Here is a 25,825-nt window from a genome sequence, read left to right as displayed (position 1 = left end):
TTCAGAGTGTTCGAGGGAACAGTGGCTTTGAGAGAAGAGAGTGAAGGGGGATGACTTTCACTGTTCTTGCGCGGAAGGTTATATAGCGCGAAAGTAAAATGGTTTGTGATGGAAATACAACCGCGACTTTCGTCGTACACATTGGGCACCTATGGAAGATCAACAAAAATGAAGCGATATCGAAACAGCGGATAGGGCCCCCACAGACCAATAAAGAGCTCTAAGCGATAGTGTAATGTTAAGCGATCAGGCCCGCTTTCTACTTTTCTCGTATTCGCCGCACTATGTCTGGCGTGGACTCGTGGACTTGCTCGGCGATAGAAGCTATCTACCATTGTAATATTGGAGTTGATGAACAACCGCCCAGTAGCCGACGGTTGTGGGCAGCTTCCAGTCAAGTAGGCTCAGAAACGAGCGCAATGTAGTTGGTGCCTTGGAGGGCGACCAGTGAAAGGATTAGGATAACGCTATTTCAGAAAACAGCAACAAGCGATGCCTAAACGTACCTCCGCTGAGAATGATGATCACCTTGAGAACAGCGCTGTTACTCACAAGAGTCCGATAGGGCTAGAACAAATTATCAGATGCCTTGGTGAGCCCTCATAACAAGCATGGAGACAGGTCTCTGGGCGCCCAAGCGGCGAAGCGTTCTTGACTTTAGCCCATAGAATTTGACACATACTTAAAAAATGACCCGATCTCTCGAAGCCTAGAGAACACAGCGTTGTTCGTTGGAGACATGAATTGAAAAGAATCCGGTACTCACGTCAATATATCCGTCCGAAACTTTGAACAGATGGCTGCCAGGCCGCCGCAGAATCTTAGCTCAAAGCGTCCAAGTGTCCGCCGTAGGACGTTCAGGGGGTTGGCGAGTCCCATATACCCGTTTTCTACTATATTCTGTGGTAGTACCCAGGTTGCCGTTTCCCTAGGAATTCAATTTGGATTGCCCAAGTCCTTTGCCCATGGTTTCGCGTCGCGTCGCGTCAAAGCGTGGAACAGGTTGAAAGGGTGGAACTGTGGCGTGAGATCTTGCCCCTGTACCCCCTCACGCTCTCAATATTTAATATTCAATGTTCGATGCTTCTCCCCACAATTAAAATATTAAACTCTCACATGCGTAGTGTATAAAGTGAGTTTCTGCTCTTCACTCTTCTTCACCTTCATCCATGTCCGACTTATCTCTACCCTCGCAATCAAAAGGTGTGGCAATCATCACCGGTGCCGCGCAAGGTCTTGGCCGTGCCATCGCTCTTCGTCTAGCTTCCGACGGCTTTGATGTCGCCCTAAACGATATCCCCGCCAAAGCTCCTGCGCTTGAGGAGCTGGTAAACGAGATCAAGGCTGGGGCTGGGACGAATTCGGAGCGGAGAGCTATCTTTGTACCAGGAAGCGTGGCGAAGGAAGACGATGTAATGGAGCTAGTAGCGAGGACGGCGCGAGAGCTCGGAGGCCTCGATGTGGTGCGTTTATAACACGCCAATGTTCCCTAAAGCTTGCTCTATAGTAGGCGTAGGGATCTGTCACGCTGATTGACTTGTTTGATCATTTGATTGTGCAGATGGTAGCCAATGCAGGGTTCGCTCTTAATGGTCTCATTTCTGATAGTACGTATGTTTTCTATGTAGTGAATAAACACGGAGGGATATAAAATGGTCCTTAATATCCACAGCTTCGGTCGAGGATTGGGACGCTTTATACGCTGTCAACGTTCGCGGCACGTTCCTTTGCTACAAACATGCAGCGGATGCCATGATCAAGCAAGGTCGGGGCGGTCGAATAGTTGGTGAGGAACATCTTCGATTGCATCGCTATGAATACGTTTGTGATATCTGTATGGGGCGCAGGGGCTTGCTCAATCGCTGGCAAGAAAGGCTTCCCAGACTCACCGGCCTACTCCAGTTCCAAGTTCGCGGTCAGGGGGCTAACGCAGAGTGCAGGTGAATCAATACATCAGTAACATTTCACAAAGAGGACTTAAGGCCGAAATGTATCAAATAGCCCAGGAGTACGGAAAATACGGTATAACGGTGAATGCCTACGCCCCCGGCTCCATCGTCACAGAACTCCGTGCGCTTCTTCCTCCCCTTGTTAATTGTTGTTATTTGACGGTCAACTTGACTGTGACATTGGCAGTCGGCAAATTTGATGCGTACAACGTTAAGAAACAAGGGTTGGAACCTGGTCAATGGACCGAATCTGTGCATTCATATCTACCAATTCGTCCGTTGATCCCTCTGACTTATCCATGAATATACGACAGCTGAAGAACCGTGCCGCACTCGGAAAGCTCCTAACACCCACTGATATCGCGAACTTGGTGTCGTTCATAGTATCGAAGGATGCTAGTTTCATCACTGGTAAGCTTTCTACTCTATTGTGGGCGGTACCGAAAGCATTGATCACAACACTAATAATGCGTATGATAGGCCAAAGTGTAAGTGGTTTTCCCAGCGTCTCTCGGGGTACTAACTGTACTGACGGACATGGGTTTACAAGATCATCGCTGACGGGGGTGGTTTATTTGATTAAACCTTCCAAGAACTAAACATAAGGTACGAATAAAGTAGATCTCGGAAGATGAGCTCTTGCTGCAAAGTAAACCTGCAAAGTGAAAAAAAGCAACGCTCTTCGGTATTCAAAGATATGCCTAACTCAGAGTCTCCCTCACAATCCCGTACTTCCTGGGAGCCTCGGGCGAGGTCTCAATGAGGAATCGGTTGCAAGTAAATATCGCCAGGAGGCCCCTATTTTTTCGCTGGGGCATTCATACCACGAGCTCCTTCAGATAGAAGGTGCACATTATAAACCAGCACACTCAAGCTAGAATTTACGGCTGACAACCTGACCCTGAGTTACCGTGCTGATCCAAGAGCCAAATATCTGTGTGCTGGATGAGCATCCCAAATGCAGTTGACAGCAGTACCTAGGACTCACGCCGAAAGCGCTGAACGCTTTTACGGACAACACTCAGTGAACATATAATTTACTAGCTGACAGAAGAACTCACTAAAAGTTAGAGGCCACTGGTTGGGTTGAGTTTGCCTGAACACTGATAAGCCGCGAATCTCTCGCGGGCTGCTCCACTTAAACGACTGTCAGCGACATCATCAAGCAAGATAAAACTTAATGCCTACTCTGGACCCGGGGTTTGCATCTAAACAAACTCCCACTTTCCCATCAATCACTCCACCGTACTGGTTCATCTTCTCTAGCTGGTAGGTATCATTGTAGCTTGCAACGTGGGTGAACATTTGTTGGCCATTTTTTCTGAACATCTGCATCGGCTGTTTGTAGCTGATGGTGGCTGGCAAGTACCTTCGTTGGTTCCCGCAGTCGTATTGAAGATTGGATACTTACTTGTCCATTAATTCGAGGAGTTTTCCGTACTGTAGCTAGGCATATGGGTTATTGGTGTCGTGTCGCTGGACGTTGTCCCAATCTGAAGCTTAAAGTTCTGGTAGTAAGGGTAGAGTGTCGAGTTAATTTGTCCTCTGTGTTTGAATGGAATGTAGAATGCCCCGCCCCCGTTAACGAAATTGTACGAATCGGGTGTCTGGTTGGTGGTGAAGACATAACACTCGCACGCCCAGTCCAACGCCATCCAATATGCCTTGTCTTCGTCGTATATCCGCGACCCAGAGAAAAGCGGGATATCTTCACTGGGAGACATAGTAAGCTGGCAGTGCGCAGAGCGGGAAAGAACTTACACGCTCCAGAAGGATGTTCCACTTGGAGGCATTAGTTGAATCGGAGAGGATGGTGTGCGGGTTGATTGGCGACGAAGTGGTGTGTCCTGTATAAGCGAGCCTTCCAGGCTGGGTGATCCTATATGTACCACTGAATCTTCGCTTGATATTAGAGAAACATTGGCGGGATTGTATAGGCCCTGAGCCGCTGGAACAGGTCCGTTTAGAGTAGTTGTTGAAGAAGTCATGCCAAATGACTGATTGGAACAAAACTCTTCCACAATCTGGACAGTTGAGCTTAATGAAGTATCTGCAGCATGGCTAAATTTGATGAGGTCCGTATGGTTGGTGTTGATTGACAATCGGCGCTCCCCTGCAACACCCAAATGGCAGACTGCTCGTCAACAATATACTCACACTTTCAGTGATCGGTAGTGGTCAATGAGCCTAATGTCACGTACCCATACTCTCTTCCCCACCACGGGCCATCCAATCCTCGTTTTCTTGGTCTCGTACAAGGTTGCGATTTTGATATGGTTCCTGTCTGCTAGGAGCCGCCCGAAACTGTTGCCCAGAGCGAACAGGTCCGTGGACGCTGGCCGTAGTGAGCTGATAAGGTCATAACGGACGTCGACGTTGAAAGCTCGCACAAAATTCGCAACGAACTTGGCGCCGTCAACCCCGTTTCCACCACGATGTGGAGTGCCGAAGAAGACCACACCCCTCACAGAATTTAGGATTGCTTTGTATTGCCCATCGGCCTCCAACTCCCTAGCGAGTAGGAGTGCCTGAAGAATGTCAGCCATAATCGACGGATTAAGGACGCATCCAAGCACCTTTTTAATGACCAAACCACCCATAGAGTGAGCCAGGAGAACTAGTGGCCTACATGGCTTCATAGTGTCAATCTATCACGTTAATCACAAGCACAGATTTACTCACATCCCTCTGCCTTATATGTCATAATTTTTCAAGAAACGTCTCCGCAAAATTGCCCAGCCTCGCTGCTGACACTGCATCACCGACAACCTTCGCGTTATATCCGTACACCATGACACGAGCGTTTGGCGCTTGCTCTGGAAGATGATCTCGAAGCCATATGAATCGAGTATCCTTGCACTCCCAAGATTCAAACGAGTGACCGTTTAGACCGTGCAGGGCGATACTCATCAGGAAAAACCGCGCCGAGCCGTAGCACCCTGCCAAGGGTCCATTGGCTGACTCGTCCGACATTCCGCAGGGCCCACCATCATTTCGGTACATCGAGGTACAGGTGATACTGAGTATTATACCGGGACCCTTGATCATGGTTGAAAAACATATGTAGTATCTTATGTATATTGTGCAATCACAACAATAGTGACTACAAGGAGCAACTACAGTCTGATGTGCGAAAACAGCCCGATGTCAATGTGTGAATTGAGATAAAAGGAGGGGGCCTCATCCAGTACGTTCTCTGAGGTCCAGTCTACGTCTATCTTCTTGTTGCATTTACCCATCAGATGACAGCCCCGAACGAAATGCTCGACGGAAACCACTGAGGACTTTCGCCGATGGGTGCGAGTAGACCGTTGGATAACGAACATACCAGCCACGGGATCGAAGCGGCGCAATGGTGTGAACCATTCAACGTATGCCAACGGCAACGGGTGCGAGCCAAACTGCGGGGGTAGGGTAAATATAACCCGTATTTGAGCCACTTGGACCTGACCTAAAGCACGACACTGTAAGTTAAATGGGTGAGTGGGACATGGAGCCAAGACGCACCTATTAGGTCCTTGTTAGCTTTGTACGACCCCATGTCCTCTATCACCAATGCTGTATCAAAGTGTGGTGGAATAGCCTTCTTGCGTCCTTGTCGAGGTTGCGCGCAAGTTGCACGAAGTTGAGTCATCCAGGTGTCGCTATTGAGGAACCGATTTTGAGCCTGATATAATGTGATTTTCTTGTAGACATCGAACCGGTCATAGGAAGATGGTTCAATGCGAGATGTAGGGTCTATCTTTCTAAGATAAGCTGTAAGTGTAGGCGCGAAGTCAATGGCACCGTGGAGGGTCTCGAGTTCGGCTAGTGTGCGGCAGAAAGGGGCAACCTTCGCAATTTTGAAGGATGTAGGAGCGGAAGGAGTGGGAGGAGTATGAGGGAGTGCATGTTCGTCTTCATCTTCGGCGCTTTGAACGTGTTTCATAGGGAGGGTTGGATCCCATTCATCGGCAGGTTTTGTAACTAGCGCAGGGATACAGTTATGTTTCCACTGAATGAAAGAGGAGCGTAAGTGTATGGCTTCGCGTCGTTGAAGCCAAACAGCCATTTGCTCCAGGAAATCCCGTCGGTTCGAAGCACGGTAAGCTTCTTTCGCAAAGTCGATATGAAGTCGTTCGGGTGATTCACAGTTATAGCCGTCGAGACTACCAAGCTGTTTGATGGCGTCGATGTAGTGCTGTATGGCATGGAGCTTGGGGATGTTGAAATGGTCCCGAATTCCGAGCTCAATGAAGATATCTTTGTGCTTGTGGAAACACTCGAGGGAGACTTGCAATGCGTGGAGTGATGTTGTGGTATGTGATTGAAATTGTGCGTAGTAGATGAAGTCCACGAGCGCCCGTACCACAGTGAGAACTTCGTTGTTGACAGCACCAACCATGACTCCCACGAATACCTTCTGCATTTCTTTATGCTCCTTCCCAGTCCACTGCGAAATCCCGGATATGCCTTTCTTGAAGTGACGAAGTGCAGGTGCATCTGGCATGGCCTTGAAGCGAGCATCAAGTTCATCCGCACCTATAATATCACTACACCATTTGACAAGGTGATCTTTAAACACGCCTTTGTGAAGCTGATGCAAAATATCAGGCGTGATGGCAGTGAAGATGTTGCAATGAGGAAGGTGTCGCCAGAAGGGTTTGTACACGGCACGTAGCCCATGTTGATTAAATTCTGGGGGAGGGAACTCGTCCTTTCGGTGCGCTTTCAATATTTGCAGTGTGGCCGCAGGCTCTCGGATTTGTACAGCTTTCAACAGCTTGCCACGATGCTCTGGACGTACGACACAACGAGGACACTGGTTCTCCTTGCAGCAGGCAATGAGGCACTGCTCGGGATAGTCGGCTACATATGCTGCGAGAACGGGATGCAACTTGCGAATGAACGTGTCGGCGCAAATCATTTCCACTCCATCATTTCCCGCAGCTATCAACGGTTCGACCAGCTTCGACATGCACTTGTGGAATAAGCGATAGATTTCCAGTGAGCGCACCGCCTTCGAAAAGCATTGGAGCTTCGCAACCGGAAGGTAACCAATCAAAACGGTGCCATGGCAGGATGGGCGACGGCGGATTTCTTTTGACAAGTTCCCGATTGACAAGTAGACTGGCCAGGCAGATTTATCACCACCGAAATTGGACAGCTGAGTTTTATCAGAGGCAAGGATAACTGGTGCGACAAAGGAGCCCTTTGGCAAGGTTTCCTGGTGTATCATTGGTGAGCATATATATTTCTTACTCTAAATCTGTGCTAACGTTGTCACACTAAGTCAGGTTAATGAATTAGTGCCCAGATGGTCATGGACTACGGCGTCGAGTTGCACCTGGTTGTTCGTTGATTTCGGGATTTATTGGAATAGAGGAAATACTCTCAGAAGGGTATGGATAGGGTGAGGTCGGTTATTAGAAATAGTATGTCAATCAACAATACTACTCCTAAGTAGATAGGGGTGTGGTGGTGTATCTACTTGTACGATAAGTAGCAAGTATATACGGGGTTATAGGTCTATATAATAAACCTATGGAATGAACTAGGTAGCTAATAAACTGAAGTTAGTATGCCAGAATCCTACTCGTTTCAGATCTGGACTTGTAAAGGGTTTCCCTACTCGTTTCGGGATAGTCAAACTGTCAAAATAGCGTTACTGACACCTACTCGTTTTCAGTGCAGACTTAGCTGTTAGTGCGTTACTGTCACCTACTCGTTTCGGTGCAGACTTAGCAAAAGAAATAGACTGTACTTACTTTTCAGGTCTCTACAAACGATAATGCTGGTATCCTACTCGTTTCAGATACAGCCAAACTCAAGAACTAGAATGTGGGTGATAACTTGTATATTTATTGGCAGAGAGACTAGCTCCCTTTTATACCTAAACTATTTGTACCTAAGAACAATGGTAATAATAGTGAGGTAAATACAAATAAATACGGGGAACAATGGTCTTTAAGAAACAAAGACCTACAGGAATAATAGGACAAATAATAGTACACAGTAGTATAATAGAGGTAGGACAATGGTCTTTAAGAACAAAGGCCTATTAGAACAATAGAGTAAATAAGGGTATACAGTGGAATAATGGAGAGACAATGGATACCATTATAAGTGGTTTCCATATCAACAATAGAAGATGTAGAACAATAGAATCCATAACTATTGGTTTCTATGGTGAATTTCCATGACGAACGAACGTCAATGGAAAGATAGAACAATAACCCAACAATGGATAATATCCTAGGGGCTTCGCTCCTAGGGGTTCAGGGGTTCATCCTAGTTCCTAATGTCTTTATACCGAACCTATGTTCTGGTATGACATTAATCGTGGGGAACTTAGAATTTGACTGTCCTCAGTCATTCCAGTATGAAGCGATGATGGATTATTCGATTTTTGTATATAAAAAAAAAAGAAAGCCAACGAAAGACGAGAAGTAATAATTGCAAAGATAAAGGTAGCTATAAAAAAATGTGTCATTGAAAGGACATTGGATTATAAGGAAAAGAAAATAGAAAAATGAAGTGACGGGTATTTAATCGAAAATATGGACTTTATAACGCATGGAGGAAGGGGCGACGATAATTTCCGGCTGATCAAGAAGCGCACTATCCTCATCCAGGAGGCGGCGATCTTCTGATAACAAAGCGACATGGTCCTTATGAAACCAGAACGAAACAAATACCTTATGTTCCACTTGAAGCCCTTCATCATACAGCCTACGGTTAAACCGAATGATGACCCTAATAAAGTGACCATCAGACGTCTGGGAGTGAAATCCCACCACAGCACCGAAGCCATAATGGCGTGGCTCGAAGACGATGCTATCCAAGGATAGCAAGGAGTTAGTGGGAGAGGCGAGGAGTTGTCCCTCAAAGGGATCAAGAATATCCTCGACGTCGATTACTGTAATAGCAGAGCGGGGGTGGAATATGCGGATTTCCGTGCAGAAGGCGAGCGTCTTGCGTTCCAGACGGCATCCCCTACCAAGGGCTTCCTTCAAGGCAGGTGAAGGTACACCATCCAGGAAGATAATTCCTGGGTGACCAGCGAGGAGGAATGGTGTGAGGGCGGTGATGACGATTTCGTTGGTATGCTGGAAAATGTCTGTTAAGACATCGCCTATAAGGCTCGGTATTGCGCCTGGTACTTCAACCGTTGGTGTCGAATCTAAGGGTCGGAATGCGGGAAGGAAAAAGGATATGGGGGGTATAATGATATCCGGCTGCTGAGCCAGAGCCTCCTCAAGTTCGCGTCCCCATGACGTGGTAGGCACATTGACTGGGGCTGAGGTGTTTGAGGATGAAGACATGACGTTGGCGATAGGTGACAAGTGACGACTATGGTATTGGTTGGTGAGCAATGATGATAGTGACGATTGTCGAGCGTAACGTTGCTAGCAGAGTGTTCTGTCTAAAGAGACTGCCTATGTGTCGACACCTTCAACATATTGCAGGGTCATTCGTTCCTGGAATTTTTTAAGGGTCCAGTTCCAATTTTGGGCATGGCAATCTTAAACCTTTTTTGGTATTCTTTAACTCCGGAAGACTTCGAGTCCCTTGATGAAGCTTAATTCAATCGCTACCTGTTTTCCTAATTTTAGTCCTTGGCCACCATAGTACTGGGTCGTTCCTTTTTGTTCCGTTTAGTTGTAACTTCGGGCTGGACTCCTTGGAGTCGCGGGGAACTTATAGTTTGTTCTTTCGTCATGAATTAGATTTCATAACTTGGAATAACTATTAAGTGTAGACGTGGAATGGTAGTTTACAACTAAAATTTACTAGCAATCCAGTTGACTACATAGGACCTAGTAGATTGAAACCATTCGCCCCATAAAGTTTTCCATCCGTCCTTAATGTCCCACACGTCCACCCATAAGAACCTTTCGGCTTCAAACTCTCCTGTCTGCCGATTATACCAATGGACTAAAATTTTAAAGTCCCGACCATTTCGTCCAATGATTTGGGCTACCCATCCAATGCGTGTCTCTGTGGACAGGCATGCATGAATTGAAATGGGTTGTTCAGTATATGTGATCCGATGTTGATGGTGGGTTGGCAGAATCGCAAACTGCTCATGGTAAGCAGTGCGAATTCGGATTGATGGGGGTTCAAAATTGCCGTATCGAATGGTGGGCAAGTAGCTGTCCTGAATATGTATGGGTCGCGTTGGGGAATAGGCTGGGGGAGGATATGTGATAGGTGGTAGGGTAATGGTTTCCCTTTCCTGAATTTCTTGGAAGTTTGAAGTAATGGACATAGAGGATGATAAAGGCGGTTTAGCAGATTGATGGTGATGGTTTGAGAGTTAGTTTTCTTCTGCAAATGATTCGTCCATAAAAAAATTCTCTGAGTCCACATCTCCTGGGAATTCGTCTGTATCCAGTTCTTCTTGGAATTCCAAAAGGGGGTCATTGCGGGTAAGGTACTTAATGATCCGAAAGGCGGCATAAGGGTCACTATGTACTGCTCCATCCAGCTCCTTTATCACATATGTCCCATTAGGAGTTCGTCGTACTACTTCGTAAGGGCCTAGATAGCGTGGTCGAGTCTTGAATCTTGTTAAATGATCTTCGAGTCTGGTATTTCTGACCAGAACCAATTCTCCTGGTTCGTAGGATTCCTTTTGGATTCGGTGGTGGTACCGCTTCATAAACTGGTCCCGTGAAGCACATCTCGCTTTCCTAAGTGTCTCAGCAGCGGCTGCCAAGTCTTCCTCTCGTTTCTCTAGCTGCCTGAGGCGCAATGCCAGCAACTCTGAGCTTGACATATTTTTCCTGAATCCTACTACTAAAAAGCTTGCCTCGACATAGTCCAAAGGCAATACGGGGTGTACACCGTGTAGTAAGTAATACGGTGAGTATCCTGTGACAGAGTTCACAGTTACGCGGTCAGCGAATAGGGCGGCGTGCAGGTGTTTATGCCAGTTGATGACTTCTCCAGTTGGTGTCTTCTTGCAGCTCTTGACTATGGCTTCTCGTAGGATGAAATGTCCTCTTTCTACAACTCCGTTGGCATGCTTATTGTAGCTTGATATGCGGACTTGAGGGATTCCCAGACGTTTGACTAAGTCACTAAATGCAGCAGCTACTTCTCCTCCATTATCTGTCACTACATGTCCTACTGCTCCGTAACGACAATAAATGTGTTGCCAAAAGAATTCGGCTAATACATGAGAGTTTGCCGCACTGATGGCCTTGGCTTCAGTTATTCCTGTTAGATCGTCTTTGGCAGCAACGATGAATTTGAAACCACCTGAGTGTGGATTCATGGTCATTACATCAATATAGACTTTCTGAAAAAGTGTAGCAGGGGCTGATATCTCGTATGGCATTTGCAGGATTTTGGTGTTCCGAGTCTGACATTCATGACATGTGGAGACATGGTAGTGGACATCGGGTCGAAGGTGAGGCCAGTAATATCTGATTCTAATGAGATCAAATACAGCCTGTTCTCCTTTGTGACCTAGGTTTTCATGGGATTCTTGCAGTATTCTCTTTCTCCTATTTGGGTCTAGGATTACTTGCTGTGGAGGTTGATTCACTATTCGTCTGAACATTCTTCCTTCATGAATAAAATATCCTGAGGCCTTCTTGAGGAACCTCTTTTGAGCTTGAAGGGAGACTAGGGATGGTAGTTCGGAAGTGTGCAAATATTGAGAGATTTCTTGCAGTCGTTCGTCCTTGTATGTCACTTTCGGATGTAAGGAGGGTAAGGTGAGAACTTTGGCAGGGGTCATGGTGAAGGTTCTATTGGCTTTAGGTCTGTTGGAAGGTATTGAAACAGTCAAGGCTATATTGTCTAGCCATTCTTCATTATCCTCGATAAAGTCTTCAGATAGGGGTCTTCTCCTAGACAGGGCATCTGGGCCACGATGTTTGTCCGCGGGAATGTGAACTAGTTCAAAATCAAACAGAAGAATACCTTGAATCCACCGATTCATTGCATTGTTTGGTTGAAGATCTGGTTCTTTCAACATTCCTTTAATATACTTTGCGTCTACCTCCACTATCAGCTTCTTGGCTCCGATTATGTATATTCTCCAATGTCGCAAGGCTCGGTATAACCCGTATAGTTCCAGTTTGGGTTGGGAGTATCTTGATTCTCTATCTCCCATTGGTAATGATCCATATCTTGCGGGTCGTTTCCTTCCTTGATCATCGATTTGGGACAATATGAATCCTACTGCTATATAGCTTGTATCCACTGATAAGATAATTGGGTTGTTGGATTTGTAGTCAATGGTCCGTAGAGCTGGTGCTGATGTGACTCGCAATTTGAGTTCTTCAAAAGCTTCTTGTTGTCGGTCCGTCCATACGAAGTCGGTATCTTTTCGGACTAACTCTGTAAGAGGTCTGGCTAGCCTTGAATAGTCCTTTATCCATATTCGGACTGTTCCACAGATTCCTAAGAATCCCCGGATCTCCTTGACATTTTCGGGGGTAGGCCATTTCAGAATTTTTCCAACCCTTTCTTCATCAGGGCATCTTCCTTCCGGAGTACATTTTTGACCTAGAATTACAACGTTTGGTCGGCAGATATGGGTTTTCTTTCCTGAGAATGTGGCTCCTGCACACTTGACACGATGCATTATCCTGTGCACATCTACCGCATGTTCCCAAATGAAACGGCGTATTCCTTTATTATCAGGAATTGTCTCAGGCCTTCCCTCATCGTCTAAGTATTGTGATTCCGGTCCTTTCACTGGGAGATCATCAATGAAGATGTTGGCAATATGCGGAATTTCGTCTTGAAGAATATGCACCATGCATTTCTGAAATTCTGTGGGAGAGTTGGTATATCCCATAGGTAATGCGGTGAGTCGTAACATTCCTAGTGGTGTCCAAAATGCCGTCATGTCCCTGGATGCAGGGTCCACTATACGGGCGTCAAATCCCCAGAATAGATCAAATGTGGTACAGCATTGGCGTCCGGCAAAGGGTTCCACAAAATCGTCTACTATGGGTAGTAGTCCAGCATCACGTATAGAGACTTTATTCAAAGGTTGTAGGTCGTGAACGATTCGTAGGCTTCCATTCTTTTTCAACACACAGAACCACCGGTTTCTATAGGATGACTGGCAGAGTTCATAAACGCCTGCGTCTATTTTACTCCTAAGCATCTCTATGACTTTATCTTTGATTCCTGGCGGTATAGGAATGTTCTTGTATTCCCATGGTGTGTGTGGAACTGTCGCCATAATATAATCGGAAAAGTACTCCTTCTTTAGTGTTCCTCGATCTTGCTCTTCAAAGGCTAGAGCGCCTTCGTTTAGTCGGAGAATGTGTTTGAATAGTTTTTCTTCTTCAGGCCATAAGAAATTGTCCTTGTTGACTTCCATCATAGAGATTCTTTCCTCCGTAAGTCGTTCGGTGGGTATAAAGTCTGGCGGTTGAGTAGGTAACTCTGGAAGAGAGTCTAAGGGGTTGGTAGGGAAGGTCCGGTTAACTTTGGCATCCTCGGGGTATACTCCCGATACAGGGTGTATCTTTTGGCCGACTCGTTTATACGCAGTGTATGCCTTGAAATTCCAGTCATGAAACTCGCCGGGAGCTTCTACTGGCATTAATAAGGTATCTTCTTCCCAATCTATGTCGGAGGGTTGGGCATATAATTGTTGGATTTCGGAGTCTATTTGGTGTAGGAGATAAACTCCTGAGTGGTTATCCTGCACCATAGTTCTAGGGTATGTAAAGTAGATTGGCCTGCAACTTTTGCCTTAGGTGATGGTTGTAAAGACTATTTGAGTAGTTATAAGTAACTTGTTGAATGGGTATAAAAAAAAAAAACGGAAAAGAGTACGACCAGCGTGTAATGGTAATGAAGGTAATTTGGTACTAGTTTGTATACTAAATGTCTGCGGGGTTGGGAGATTTCCAAGTAATAGCATGGCGTCTACCATGGCCATCAAAATAGTATGTAGGGTCTAAGTATCCATCATCCAGGAGTTGGCGCACATCGTCCTTCATGAAGCAGGTGAGCCGTCGCAAATGACGAACTGCGTTAGACAGGGGTGTTCGCCTGGCTAATTCAAAGGCTTTCCCAATATAGGCCAGGTATGAATCTTCGTTGATGGTAAGTAATGGGTTGTCGGACGGGTAAGGATGTTCCTCGTAAATGGGTTCGTGAGGTTCGTTTAACGAATGGATACACCGTTGACTGAACCCTTGCGTGATTACTGGAGAGTCGGGGTCAAGGAAACGGAATATGGAACAATGGTTGTAGAAGAAATGGCGAACTGGGTTTTCGGTGGATAGAGTATCGATATGTTTGCGGAAAGAGCCTCGAAGGAAGTAGTCGGTAATATGTTGCAGTAATTGGGTGGTTCGCAAGCGAAGGCGTCGAAGTCGCAGAATATCGTATCGCCAGATATTCTCGCGTGTTTGTGGATGATGAGCTTGACCAGGTTCTTTATATGCCGTCCTGAAGAATGAATCATCTGCGAAATAATTTCCGGGGGGAGTGTGGAGCGTTGCGCCGGCGCGAAGCTGTGGGTCTCGAATTGTGTCAAATTCTGGGGTTGAGTCGAATGGAAGGTTTGGATCGAGGAGACAATGAGGCCGATCTGGCAAGTCAAAGTCGAGGTATGCCCGTTGCAATCTTCGATTGAGTCTTTCTCGTACTTCTTCGTCTTCAAATTGCGTGAGCGTTTCTGGGTGAACGAATTCGGCACGCATTCGTGCGCAAAGATCTGCGACCCCGTTTCCAATGACTATATCTCCGTCGTCCAGCCATTCGCTTCCGGCATCGCAGGTAAGGTCCAGAAAGTCATGCTCACGAATCTGGGAGCTGAACGACCATGGTGGTCCTGCGTAGAGTTTCATGGTTCGAATTCGTTCGATGCGTCCTAGCGCGTCGTTCCAAATGGGATGATGAGCGGGGGGTTCTACGGAGTAAAGAGGTGATAATTTCGTCGGCTCAATAGGTGCAGTTTGGATGCGGACGACGGTAGATTCCGCGTCATTATATCCCCACATATCTGGCTGGTCTGTCTGAAGTTCAATGAACGACTCGCCCGGGCGTAACGCACTGGGAGGTAGAATTGACGGAAATATGGGGGGTGGAGTTGGTCCTTGGGCAGGCGCGTGGACTTCGAGCTGCGGGCTGGGCGGTTTCGAATCATCCTGTGGATAGGCAAGTTCGAAGGTCGGGGATCGTGCCGTAGTCTCCAATTCGTGAGGGTTCGAAGCGTCTGCCAGTTCCGTTGCGGTTTCCAGATCGTCATATAATGCGTCGATTGTGGTGTCCGTTACCCGTTCTAGTCCGTCGTGATGATTATTTATTCTTTTTGGCATAGTAATGTTAACGAGTTCCAATTCTCCGTCGATAGGTGATAATGGTGTTGCGATGAAAAGTAATGACCGGGGAGGTGAAGGTGGGTAGTCATCAACCAACGTAAGTCGCGTGTCGTAAGGGGAAGGGTGTAGCGGTTGTTTTCCTGATGTCTGCGCCGAGCTCTGCCAGTTGAGGTATTCGTCGTTATTTCCCTGTTTTTCTTCATCGTCCCTTTCTCGAATTTCTTCTTTTCCGTCTTCTTTTCCTTCATCTTTTCCTACTGCTTTTCCTTCTATATCTTCGTCTTCGAGTCCGTACCGTTCGTGTAGTTCCATACGTCGAATAAATCCTGCTTCCTCCGTTAATTCTCCCTGGACGCGGTGATTCCAGGTGCCGTTGCGCATAAGAGTTCCTCGCGGAAGGATTTCACCGTCCTCGTATTCGCTTAACGTGGATTTGAGAGAGTATGATGCTCGATATCGTTTCTGCAAGTCAAGCAGCCATGGATGCTCAAATATCGTGTCTTCGAAGCATTCGCGATAATGGTATTCCAGTCGCAAGGCGTCCTCACGTCCTTCGCCTAGGAGTTCGGTTACGTTGGCGCGGTATCGTATGGCATCGACAAATTCTCGGCCTTCTTCAATGTCGGTAATAAGGGATTTGGAGTGGGTTACCACCCATCCGTTGGAAACGTCGGATCGTGCGCAGCCGATCATGCACAACGATTTGGCGGGATAGCGCAGTACAATATCAAATCGTACTGCACAGGGAATGGGGGGTAGTCGACCAGGCCCGGGGAATCCATCGTAGTCAGGTTCTCGGGGCGCTCTACTGTGACGGAGTTCCAGGGGAGTAAGGACCCAGTCCTTCCACATATCTTCATTGAAGGGTGTGGCTGCACGTTCGCCTAGCAAACCATAATGGCGTGTGCGTCTCCGGGCATCGTTCTGCGTAGATGGAGGGGAGTGAGTGGGGAATGGGGGTGCTGCGAATCCGCCTTCGTCCTGCGTAGGAGGATCGCCGTGGGCGCTCTCAGAGATATCTGAAGCGAGGTTGAGGTGGTTGAGTACATGAATGAGCATGGTCAACGCACCCATTTCGTGCGCCTGCTCTAATGCGGCCCCGTCGTCCTCTACTGGAACTTTCCGGTAAGTCTCTTCATTATCTTCATCGTCCTCACTATCGCTAATGAAATCCTCCAATCGCGGCTTCTTTATGGTACGAGGTCGGGTGTTGGCGCCTGCGCCGCGTTCACCATTGGACATTGGCTGGGCCGTTCCAGCGACCGATTTGTGAGTTGGGTGAGCGCCGCCAGGGCCTCGTTTACGAGTACGTCGTCTCGAACGACGAGTGGGGGGTCGAGGTACGTGAGAGACAGAGTGGGCGCTTGTGGAAGTCGGAGTTACAGTGACGCGGCTCGACGAGCGCATGACACGTGGGGACGGACTTAGTACGCTTGATCGGGTATGCGGGGTATGATTGCCGCCGGTTCCTCGAGCACGCGATTCGGATTTAACTGCGCGGGGCATAATTGAGTGATGGGGCGTTGGATAGCTTAGCAGCACGTGTGGGGATTTGATAGGAGTGGTTAGGGGATTGATGATAAGTCCCAGAGTTGGAATTTGGGGCTTATAAGTCCTAAGAACACAATGGATTACCCAAAAAATCGAAATCAATTGTCCCATTGCCCAAATAAGTATTTCCAGTGTTCCCATTATTGTGCAAAGTAGCATAACAATAAGAAACTGATTGTCAATTGGGGAAAACTTGAATAAATCGAGTAATCCTTGTTTAAATCTTCCCGTGAGTGTGAGAGAACTTGTCAAGTCCTCTTGGTACACAATAACTGCCGAGTCTTCTTGGTCTACTGACTTATCACCTATTCTCGTGTCAATTTCTGTAACCGTGGTTTCTGTGGGAGCTTCTAATACGGTTTCTGGAATCATGGTGGGGCCTAAAAGGGTAATTTCTCCGCTCGGATTTAGAAGATAGGAGACAACAGGGGCTTCTTCTTGAAACAAGGTGCTTTGGGCCATTAAATAGGCTCGCCGTCCTCTGCCGCCAGTGAAGAATTCATATCTTTGGTCTGAATCTTCCGGCTGGAATCCTATATAGGTCCCGTCTTCTTTATGTTCAATAGATACTTTGTTCGCAATCTGCCAGGGAATACCTAGAAGCATATCATATCCTCCTTGGTCTCCAATATAGAAGTTTGCTCTTGTGACTATATCACCCCAGGCAATTGGGACATTTTGAACAAAACCACGCAATTCTCCACGTCCTCCATTTGCATCAGTCATAGTAAGCACTTCATTGGGATCGTATGGTAATGCAATCAAATCTTGGAATACTTTACGGTTGATTACGTTAAGTTCTGATCCTGTGTCAATGATTGCTGATACTGCTTTTCCATTGTATGTCAAAGGAAGTCGGAGAAGTGGTCCACGGTTGTGATCTGCCATGGAGTATGAATGGACTTCTGCGGTAAGTTCATTCACTTCAGGGGGTTTGTTATTTCGATACTTCATAAGTGAAGGAAACTCTTCTGTTAATTCACGAGATGTTCCCAATAATTGACGGACTGGTAAATTGACATGAGTGTCCAGTATGGTGTTAATGACTTGTCCTTCGGGTATCTGAGCAGATAATTCAGATTGTCGAGGTACAGGTTTGGGTCTGGATTGCATTTCTTTATTAGGTTGTCTTCTGCGGTTTGCTAGACCAGATTGAGTCTGATCTGCCATGTCAATTTCACGAGTGGGTGCTGATGCTACCGGTGCTGGAGTAACAATTCTAGGTGCGCGGTCGTGAGGAATACCATCAGGAATTTCCACTATAGGTTGTTGGCGAATTGGAGGAAGTACTGGAGGTGGTCCTGGATTATGTTGAGGGTTGGAAATCGCATTAGGTGGGTTGTTGGGATAATGTGGATTGGTTATTGCATTAGGAGGATTCCTGGCCACCGGTTTGTGCGGTGTGGTAGGCGCTCTTGTTCTGGTAGTAGGTCCAGAATAAGGAACACTACGATCTACTGGTTTCGGAGCTTTGGAAACCTCTTCAATAGCATTCTTCCTAGCATTAGTAGTCTTGCGATTGGAGTTCCTTTCTACCCCAACATATACTTCTGCTGGATCTTCCAAATAGTCTTCTTCCTCTGTCATATATCCCAAATAGTCTTCTTCGTCATCCTCATATTCTCCTCCTGAACTAAAGTAGTCGTCCGAGTCCACTCCAACATAATGTGATGAAGCTATGAGCAGGTTTGCCTTTGGTAGAGCGTCTATAATACGCTTGACTGCTGCTATAATGGTTTCGCCAGGCTGTTGAACAACTTTAGTTCCATTGCGGAATAGAAGTGTGCCTCCTAGATCTCGGGTAATATGACCAGAATTAACCAGTTCTTGAATTCCTTGACAGTCTCTTGCGGTATGACCGTCCTTGCCACAACCAAAGCAGACACGGGGTGGTCTTCTTTGTAACTGGTTGTTGTCATATGATGCTGAATTCATTGGTCGAGAGTTCAAGGTTCGGTTAACTGATCCTGGGCGTGGTAAAAATAATTCTCCCATCTTATCCATGGCTACTGGGTCAAGCTTGTAGGCCCGATAATATAAAGCACCGTATTCAGGATCTTGAATTGAGAGTTCTCCCATACGCTTGATTAACTCCGTGACTTCATCGGCAACTGGGTCTCTGAGTGGAGTGGGTGCTGGGAAGGTTGAACTAGTCTTCTTCTGTATCTTGTTGGTCTTGAAGTGAACCTTGGTCGGAGAATCGTCTTTATCTGAATCGGATTCCGAGTCACTATCCTCTTTCTTGTGGCCAGATTTCTTCTTCTTCTTCTTGGAGGATAATTTCTTCTTCTTGAGATACTTGGAGATTTTGCGTAGACTGATTTCTCCGTCCGAGTCTTCTGTGTCGTCCTCTGAGTCTGATCCATGAGAGTACCAATGTGGAGAGTCTGAATCAGAGTCTGCGTAGTTGTATTCAAATCTTCCACGCTCTAGAAGATATTCAACTATTTTGGTGACTTCTTCGATAGGGTATGCCTTGGTTGATGGTAATTCTGGTTTTAGAGCCCTAATTTGGAGTTTGATTTGGTCCTTCAAGGCAGACGGTAAGCCTTTCCAAAAGTACGCAGATTCATCGTCAGTCGTAATTAGGTTCTGGCTAACCAACCAGCGTGAAATTGCCAAAAATTCTCTTTGGTATTTCCGCCAATCAGCTAATTCTGTAATCTCCTTGGTTCTCCATTTCTTGGTGAGCTTGCGTAAGGCATGAAGATTATGACGTGTCTTTTGCCTATCAGCATCATAGAGTTGTAGCATTTCTGTTTTGAGATTAGTCCAATCTTTATTCTTAAAGTGTGGTGACACTTTAATAAGATCTCTGACTTTCTTGGAGCAATAATCCAAAAGCTTTTCGCCATAATCAGGTTCCGGTACATTGAATGCAACGCAAAGATTCTGGAATTTCTTGAGGAATTCCTGAATATCTTGTTTTGCTGAATAAAATTTGGCAGGAGCAGATTTCTCGCCGGCCCGCGGCATCATTTCTGGTGTCTTGCCATTGGTGAAGGGGTTGGGTCTTACCGAAGAAGAACCCTCAGCCTCATCTCCTCGAGCCATTGTATTGTGTAATGGATGAGGAAGTGGTTAAAGATGTTGTTGTTGTGGAGAGTATTAGAATCCAATTGAAATCCCTCGCGGTGGGCTCCAAATTTATGTCACACTAAGTCAGGTTAATGAATTAGTGCCCAGATGGTCGTGGACTACGGCGTCGAGTTGCACCTGGTTGTTCGTTGATTTCGGGATTTATTGGAATAGAGGAAATACTCTCAGAAGGGTATGGATAGGGTGAGGTCGGTTATTAGAAATAGTATGTCAATCAACAATACTACTCCTAAGTAGATAGGGGTGTGGTGGTGTATCTACTTGTACGATAAGTAGCAAGTATATACGGGGTTATAGGTCTATATAATAAACCTATGGAATGAACTAGGTAGCTAATAAACTGAAGTTAGTATGCCAGAATCCTACTCGTTTCAGATCTGGACTTGTAAAGGGTTTCCCTACTCGTTTCGGGATAGTCAAACTGTCAAAATAGCGTTACTGACACCTACTCGTTTTCAGTGCAGACTTAGCTGTTAGTGCGTTACTGTCACCTACTCGTTTCGGTGCAGACTTAGCAAAAGAAATAGACTGTACTTACTTTTCAGGTCTCTACAAACGATAATGCTGGTATCCTACTCGTTTCAGATACAGCCAAACTCAAGAACTAGAATGTGGGTGATAACTTGTATATTTATTGGCAGAGAGACTAGCTCCCTTTTATACCTAAACTATTTGTACCTAAGAACAATGGTAATAATAGTGAGGTAAATACAAATAAATACGGGGAACAATGGTCTTTAAGAAACAAAGACCTACAGGAATAATAGGACAAATAATAGTACACAGTAGTATAATAGAGGTAGGACAATGGTCTTTAAGAACAAAGGCCTATTAGAACAATAGAGTAAATAAGGGTATACAGTGGAATAATGGAGAGACAATGGATACCATTATAAGTGGTTTCCATATCAACAATAGAAGATGTAGAACAATAGAATCCATAACTATTGGTTTCTATGGTGAATTTCCATGACGAACGAACGTCAATGGAAAGATAGAACAATAACCCAACAATGGATAATATCCTAGGGGCTTCGCTCCTAGGGGTTCAGGGGTTCATCCTAGTTCCTAATGTCTTTATACCGAACCTATGTTCTGGTATGACAACGTACTTGAATTTTCCACCACCATTCAGCGGTCCACATTTCATCGTACAGCCGGTTCTCTCCTGAAGCATCCCCATACACATGCTCAGGAAGATAGGCCAAGTAATCCTTGAATGCTGGATTGCCGATAAGCTCACAAACACATTCCACAGGATCCCGCCGCCATAATTCAACCTCTTCAACGAAGGCATGCCCATGCTTATCCACACGATCACCTGTAATACTGATCGTCTCGCACTCCCAATCTGGGCCGGTGGGAAGCTCGTTAAGCTTCTTATTCAGCTTATACTTGCTTGAAAATGACAAGTTACTCTGTTTCTTCGTCTAGAACACTCGGTCAGTTGCAGCGCCATCCAAGATATCAAAATCACTTACAATATCCAGCTTTAGATATTCCTCTATAGCCGACTGACCGACATTTGCAACAAGCCAGCCCACTGTCTCCCATTCACTCTCAGATGCAAACGGATACCACTCATCTCGGCCTGCCCTAACGTTCTCCGACTGCCATTGCTCAAATTGTGTGGTTCCTTTTTGCAAGCGGTGTGGCTCCATAGGAAATCTTTCAACAAATCGAGCCAAGTTCCGAGGATCACCAGGGGACGTGAGTTCGGAAACCTCCTCATCGAAGATATCCTCGACCGTCGTATGCCGTTGTCGAGACATCGGATCGTCTTGAATTGGTGTGGAGACTTCTGTATGACCGGCGAACATGGACTCATCATTTCTGCTCATTGCAACACCAGCTTGTCCAGTTCCCGGTACTTCAGCAATGGCGTCTAGGGGCTCAATTGCTGCTTGCCATTTTCTTCGGCACAATGCTGAGTTTTTTATATGTCTGGACAGGCTGGCGCGTGTTGGCAAAGTTTTTCGGCAATAATCACACACCGCAGGAGGCATTGGGAGTTGATAAGAAGCAGTCCAGCCGTTCCGTATCAGTAAGCTCAATCCATCCACACCCTGACCATATTTGATATTCACCGAACTTTGTCACATGGTTAGACGCGTCTCCTGGTTGAACTCGAACCACCACCTCTATGACCTCCACTACCCCCGTGTCATGTCTGTTGATCAACATTCCATTTGTGTGTCATTTTCGTTGATCAACAATACAAGGAATCAAGTTCCGCTTTGCTTAAATACGGCGATAGATTGCTCACTTTGACCTCAGGCTCCTCCTGCTCTCATCCAATATGCGCGCCCAAGTTTATGACTCGATTGATGCCTCTGATAAAGAGAATGATGATGGTAGACGGCCGCCTCGTAATCGGCGGGCTTCTGAAAGAGAGGCTCAACGCCGTAAGCACTTGTATATATTGCAGTCTCAATATTAACAATGACCCTCTGGTTGCAGTTCAAGACGAAGCCGATAGGGCTGAACGAAAAGCAAGAAAGGCCGAGAAGAAGGCTGAACGAGAGCGGAAGAAGAACATGCAGACAGCTGCCTCCACTGCTGCCGCAAATGTTGCTTCGCAACGAAGCTATCCCATTTCAGATGATGAGGGGGATGTCTCAAGTGATGATGATAGCAAGGTAAGCAGCTACACTAGTACGGTGTTGAAACAGAATAACAATAACTGACATATCTCTAGTACACCTCTCACAGAGTAGAAGCGCGCCCCCAGGCCATCAAGAAGGTTCTTGTACAACGCAACACTCGTGTCCCTCAAGTTCTTAGTGTCGACTCAGATGATGACGATTCCAACGATTCTCAACGTGGCCGCACCACAATGAAGACTGTTCGTCGTGGTGACCATCGTATTCAATCTCCTCCACAGCCACTCCGTCACCAATCCATATCACCCATCGCACGTGGGCCCTCTCCTAACACTGGCGAGAAGTGAGCTCGTTCCGCAGACTCAGATGATTTACGGTCAGTCAAGGAACCAAAGCAGCAAACCAACGCTCGACCAAAGCAGGCCGACTATTCTCCACTAGTCCAGGAAGTCATTACTGTGGCCATTCAACTCTGGCGCTTGAAGATATTCTGCGAGAATGCCTTTCCTACCGTGCAAGAAGAGGCTAAATGGGTTGGGGAGGTTTGGCGTCAGGCCTGTGTTAAACTTCAAGTTGAACATGCCCTTGACATGAATATCAGTCGCTTGGTAAGCCAATTCAATCGCTCGATCTACTTCTCACGTCTGTTTCGTAGATCACCTCCCGAACTTCCCATACCCGCGGCGAGGTCAAGACAAAGGTGAAGGCATTTGTTCCATCAATCTTTGACCTGGAATCCTCGCAGCACCCAAAGATCATCGAGAAAATGCGCTCTCGTGCCACGAAGTTAAAAGATGGCTACAATTTTGTCTATAAGGTAATTGGTACATGATTCATTCAGAAAACAGGTCTGACTTTTGTTTCCCGGCAGAGTCCTCACAAGGATGTCGCAAAGCGCAAGGGACTTTATCGAGGAAAGATCATCCAGAAATGCGTGAACGCTATATGGTTCGCAAACCGCCGTGATGAAGGTGTCCGTTTTCCCGACAGTTTCTCCCCTATCCCATTACCTGCATTAGCTCTTATCTTCGCTGCAGTGAGTAAACTTCTATCACCGTTGCTAGTACTTGGCCTCTAATAAGTCTAGATTGAAAATTGTATTGATGAGTGGATCACTGGCATTCACACAAGCCTTGACTTCACAGCGACCGAATATGAGGTTGTTTACCAGGACCACTTGAAGTCCCTTCACTCATTCCGCGATCACTCAAAGCACCTCAATATCCTGGGTAATATTTGTGCGAAGCTATATAACACTGGACGGTAGGCCCATCCGATCATTACCGTAAACATGGATGGCCTCTTATAACATCTATTTTACAGGTTTCACTCCGGCGCGCAGCCTCTTGACACTTTCCGCCCACCAGCAATCACTCTTGATGCTTTAAACGCCGCCATTGATGAATACAAAGCCGACCCTACAACTGAGACAGACGGTGAGGATGGCAACATCTCCGAGGACTCGGCGTAGTCATGGTTCAATTACTTCCAAGCTCGACAACATCTTCCCTTGATTATATGCTTTATACTATATTACCCTGTATTCCTGACCTTTCGTACCCTACAATATATCCCGATACAAATACTATTGTGTGATTTATAAAAAATCTATTGTACTATGGACTGTTACATAGCACTACAACACAATGATGATATAGCGTCTATATGGAATACACTGTGCACGACAGTTACTACGGAACCTATGGAGTAATATAAGGGTCATGCTCCATGATACCTAGTGCTACATATCGAGGGGGATAACAACAGGTCGACCGTGTCAATCATGGTGAGGTATGTCGATGTCACCTTGATATTTTTTGCTGATGCTGATGACCTGTGGTTGAGCATTACATAGTACTGAGATACCGGTACATGGTAGTCACTCGACCTGTGAGCCTTCTGACAGCACTGTGAAACCGTTGTTGAATGTATCGTCGATGTTGAACCTTCGGTCTCCCGGGCTTTCCTCTGATCTCTTCAGCGCCAGAGCACGCCTGAGATTCCTATGGTTGCGGAATGATACGATGGCGTGCCTATGTTCGGGGTCTGTACAAACCACACAGCTCGCGCTACAGGGGCAAGGCGGAGCTGTCTCAACCTGAAGTACTCGAGGACTTCTTCCTGCTTGATTGCATCAGTAATGTTCCAGTTGTTGGCATGAAATAGAAAGCGACTGAGGGTGTTGAGAGGTTGCTGTTGGATGCGAGCGATATCAATGAACACGTTGACACTAATGGTGGTATAGGATAGCGTTGAGCGCTGAATCATACCCTCAGGTTATTGATACAGAAGGTATGGAAGGACTATTCCTGGGCCAGTATCACCACAGGGGCTTTATGTTCCTGCCTCGTTCCAACCTCGTTTTGGTTTTATGGCAAGTACTTCCTCTGCATGACGGTCGAAGCACTTCTTTCCCCCCTACTAAGGTAGACGACATACATATTCGGCCAACGTCACGTGAGGTGACAGTCACCAAGCTCAACATGGCCGCGCAGACATCATTTGCTTCATTTGCAATTTGTATTTGGCGTACGGACATTTCATCATGGCAAATCCAAGATATATAGTACCTCAGGTGTATATAATATTTTCAAGATTTTATGTGTAAAATTGCGCAAGAAGTAGGGTAAATAGTTGGGAGCAGCAAAAGAAACCCACAAAATGGGAGTGTCATGCCATGTCAGAAGGTACGCGAAGCATTGTCTAACTGTGTCATGATTTCTGGTGGAAGAATACGATGGCCTCTATACTTTTTAGCTGCCCATGCCGCTTGCTGTCCATCAAGACCACAGTGATAAGCATCCATGAACCTGAACGAGCGGTTGGCAAAGCTGTGATACACGAAATTCAGTAACATAACTAGCAAGAGAATGAATATTGATATGTACACACCGCCGCATGCTCTCCAAGGGAATGCTATTGAGCGCTTCAATAGCATTCCGCTCCAAAGCATCTTCTCGCGAGGACTCAGGATTGAGCCGATAGACGTGCTTCGCGTAACCCCAGCATTGCTCAATGAAATTGAGCTCGCAGTGAAATTTTGGAAGGAATAGTACCTGAAAGCCCCGAGCCTTGCAGGTGATCTCCAAGAGGGAATCAACATTAACGAAGTCGGGCTCATTGAAGAGAAGGCGGCGGCAACAACAATTGAAGGGAGGTTTGCGATTACCCTTGCACTTGAAGTCGGGGCATTGAGCGCGAAGATATCCTGGTTGGCCCCTTGGTGGAACCGGGACACCGCGCTCCTCGAGAATAACCTTCATTCCTTTAAAGACTCCAGCAGAGGGATGGCCCTCAGGGTAGTACAGGTCCTGTGAGCGGCCATCGTGGAATT

At 46.4% G+C, this 25,825-nt stretch overlaps 6 protein-coding genes across 6 annotated transcripts; 2 read left to right on the top strand and 4 right to left on the bottom strand.

Annotated features, from left to right (window-relative positions):
• Positions 1-1,169: 1,169 nt before the first annotated feature.
• Positions 1,170-2,532, top strand: PC9H_001842 (uncharacterized protein; the record flags this gene model as incomplete). Its single annotated transcript, XM_036771488.1, has 9 exons — positions 1,170-1,463; positions 1,517-1,607; positions 1,673-1,821; positions 1,871-1,940; positions 2,002-2,070; positions 2,137-2,201; positions 2,264-2,360; positions 2,430-2,437; positions 2,500-2,532. The coding sequence occupies 9 exons, from the start codon at positions 1,170-1,172 to the stop codon at positions 2,530-2,532; spliced, it is 876 nt and encodes a 291-aa protein (XP_036626109.1).
• An 835-nt stretch (positions 2,533-3,367) lies between these two features.
• PC9H_001841 (uncharacterized protein) lies at positions 3,368-4,922 on the bottom strand (the record flags this gene model as incomplete). The annotated part of the gene is made up of 6 exons (XM_036771487.1): positions 3,368-3,662; positions 3,711-3,973; positions 4,151-4,477; positions 4,526-4,574; positions 4,632-4,637; positions 4,702-4,922. The coding sequence occupies 6 exons, from the start codon at positions 4,920-4,922 to the stop codon at positions 3,368-3,370; spliced, it is 1,161 nt and encodes a 386-aa protein (XP_036626108.1).
• Positions 4,923-5,065: 143 nt separating this feature from the next.
• Positions 5,066-7,167, bottom strand: PC9H_001840 (uncharacterized protein; the record flags this gene model as incomplete). Its single annotated transcript, XM_036771486.1, has 2 exons — positions 5,066-5,400; positions 5,457-7,167. 2 exons carry the CDS (start codon positions 7,165-7,167, stop codon positions 5,066-5,068), a joined length of 2,046 nt encoding a protein of 681 aa, XP_036626107.1.
• Positions 7,168-8,476: 1,309 nt separating this feature from the next.
• PC9H_001839 (uncharacterized protein) lies at positions 8,477-9,253 on the bottom strand (the record flags this gene model as incomplete). Its single annotated transcript, XM_036771485.1, has 1 exon — positions 8,477-9,253. One exon carries the CDS (start codon positions 9,251-9,253, stop codon positions 8,477-8,479), a length of 777 nt encoding a protein of 258 aa, XP_036626106.1.
• Positions 9,254-20,928: 11,675 nt separating this feature from the next.
• PC9H_001838 (uncharacterized protein) lies at positions 20,929-21,708 on the bottom strand (the record flags this gene model as incomplete). The annotated part of the gene is made up of 3 exons (XM_036771484.1): positions 20,929-20,949; positions 21,001-21,318; positions 21,370-21,708. The coding sequence occupies 3 exons, from the start codon at positions 21,706-21,708 to the stop codon at positions 20,929-20,931; spliced, it is 678 nt and encodes a 225-aa protein (XP_036626105.1).
• Positions 21,709-22,187: 479 nt separating this feature from the next.
• Positions 22,188-23,962, top strand: PC9H_001837 (uncharacterized protein; the record flags this gene model as incomplete). Its single annotated transcript, XM_036771483.1, has 8 exons — positions 22,188-22,293; positions 22,349-22,527; positions 22,587-22,806; positions 22,873-23,099; positions 23,147-23,308; positions 23,363-23,527; positions 23,579-23,754; positions 23,815-23,962. 8 exons carry the CDS (start codon positions 22,188-22,190, stop codon positions 23,960-23,962), a joined length of 1,383 nt encoding a protein of 460 aa, XP_036626104.1.
• Positions 23,963-25,825: the final 1,863 nt, after the last annotated feature.

This window comes from Pleurotus ostreatus (genome assembly GCF_014466165.1).
Source record: "Pleurotus ostreatus strain PC9 chromosome Unknown scaffold_10, whole genome shotgun sequence".
Lineage (NCBI taxonomy): Eukaryota > Fungi > Basidiomycota > Agaricomycetes > Agaricales > Pleurotaceae > Pleurotus > Pleurotus ostreatus.
This window is presented reverse-complemented; position numbering and strand designations above follow the sequence as displayed.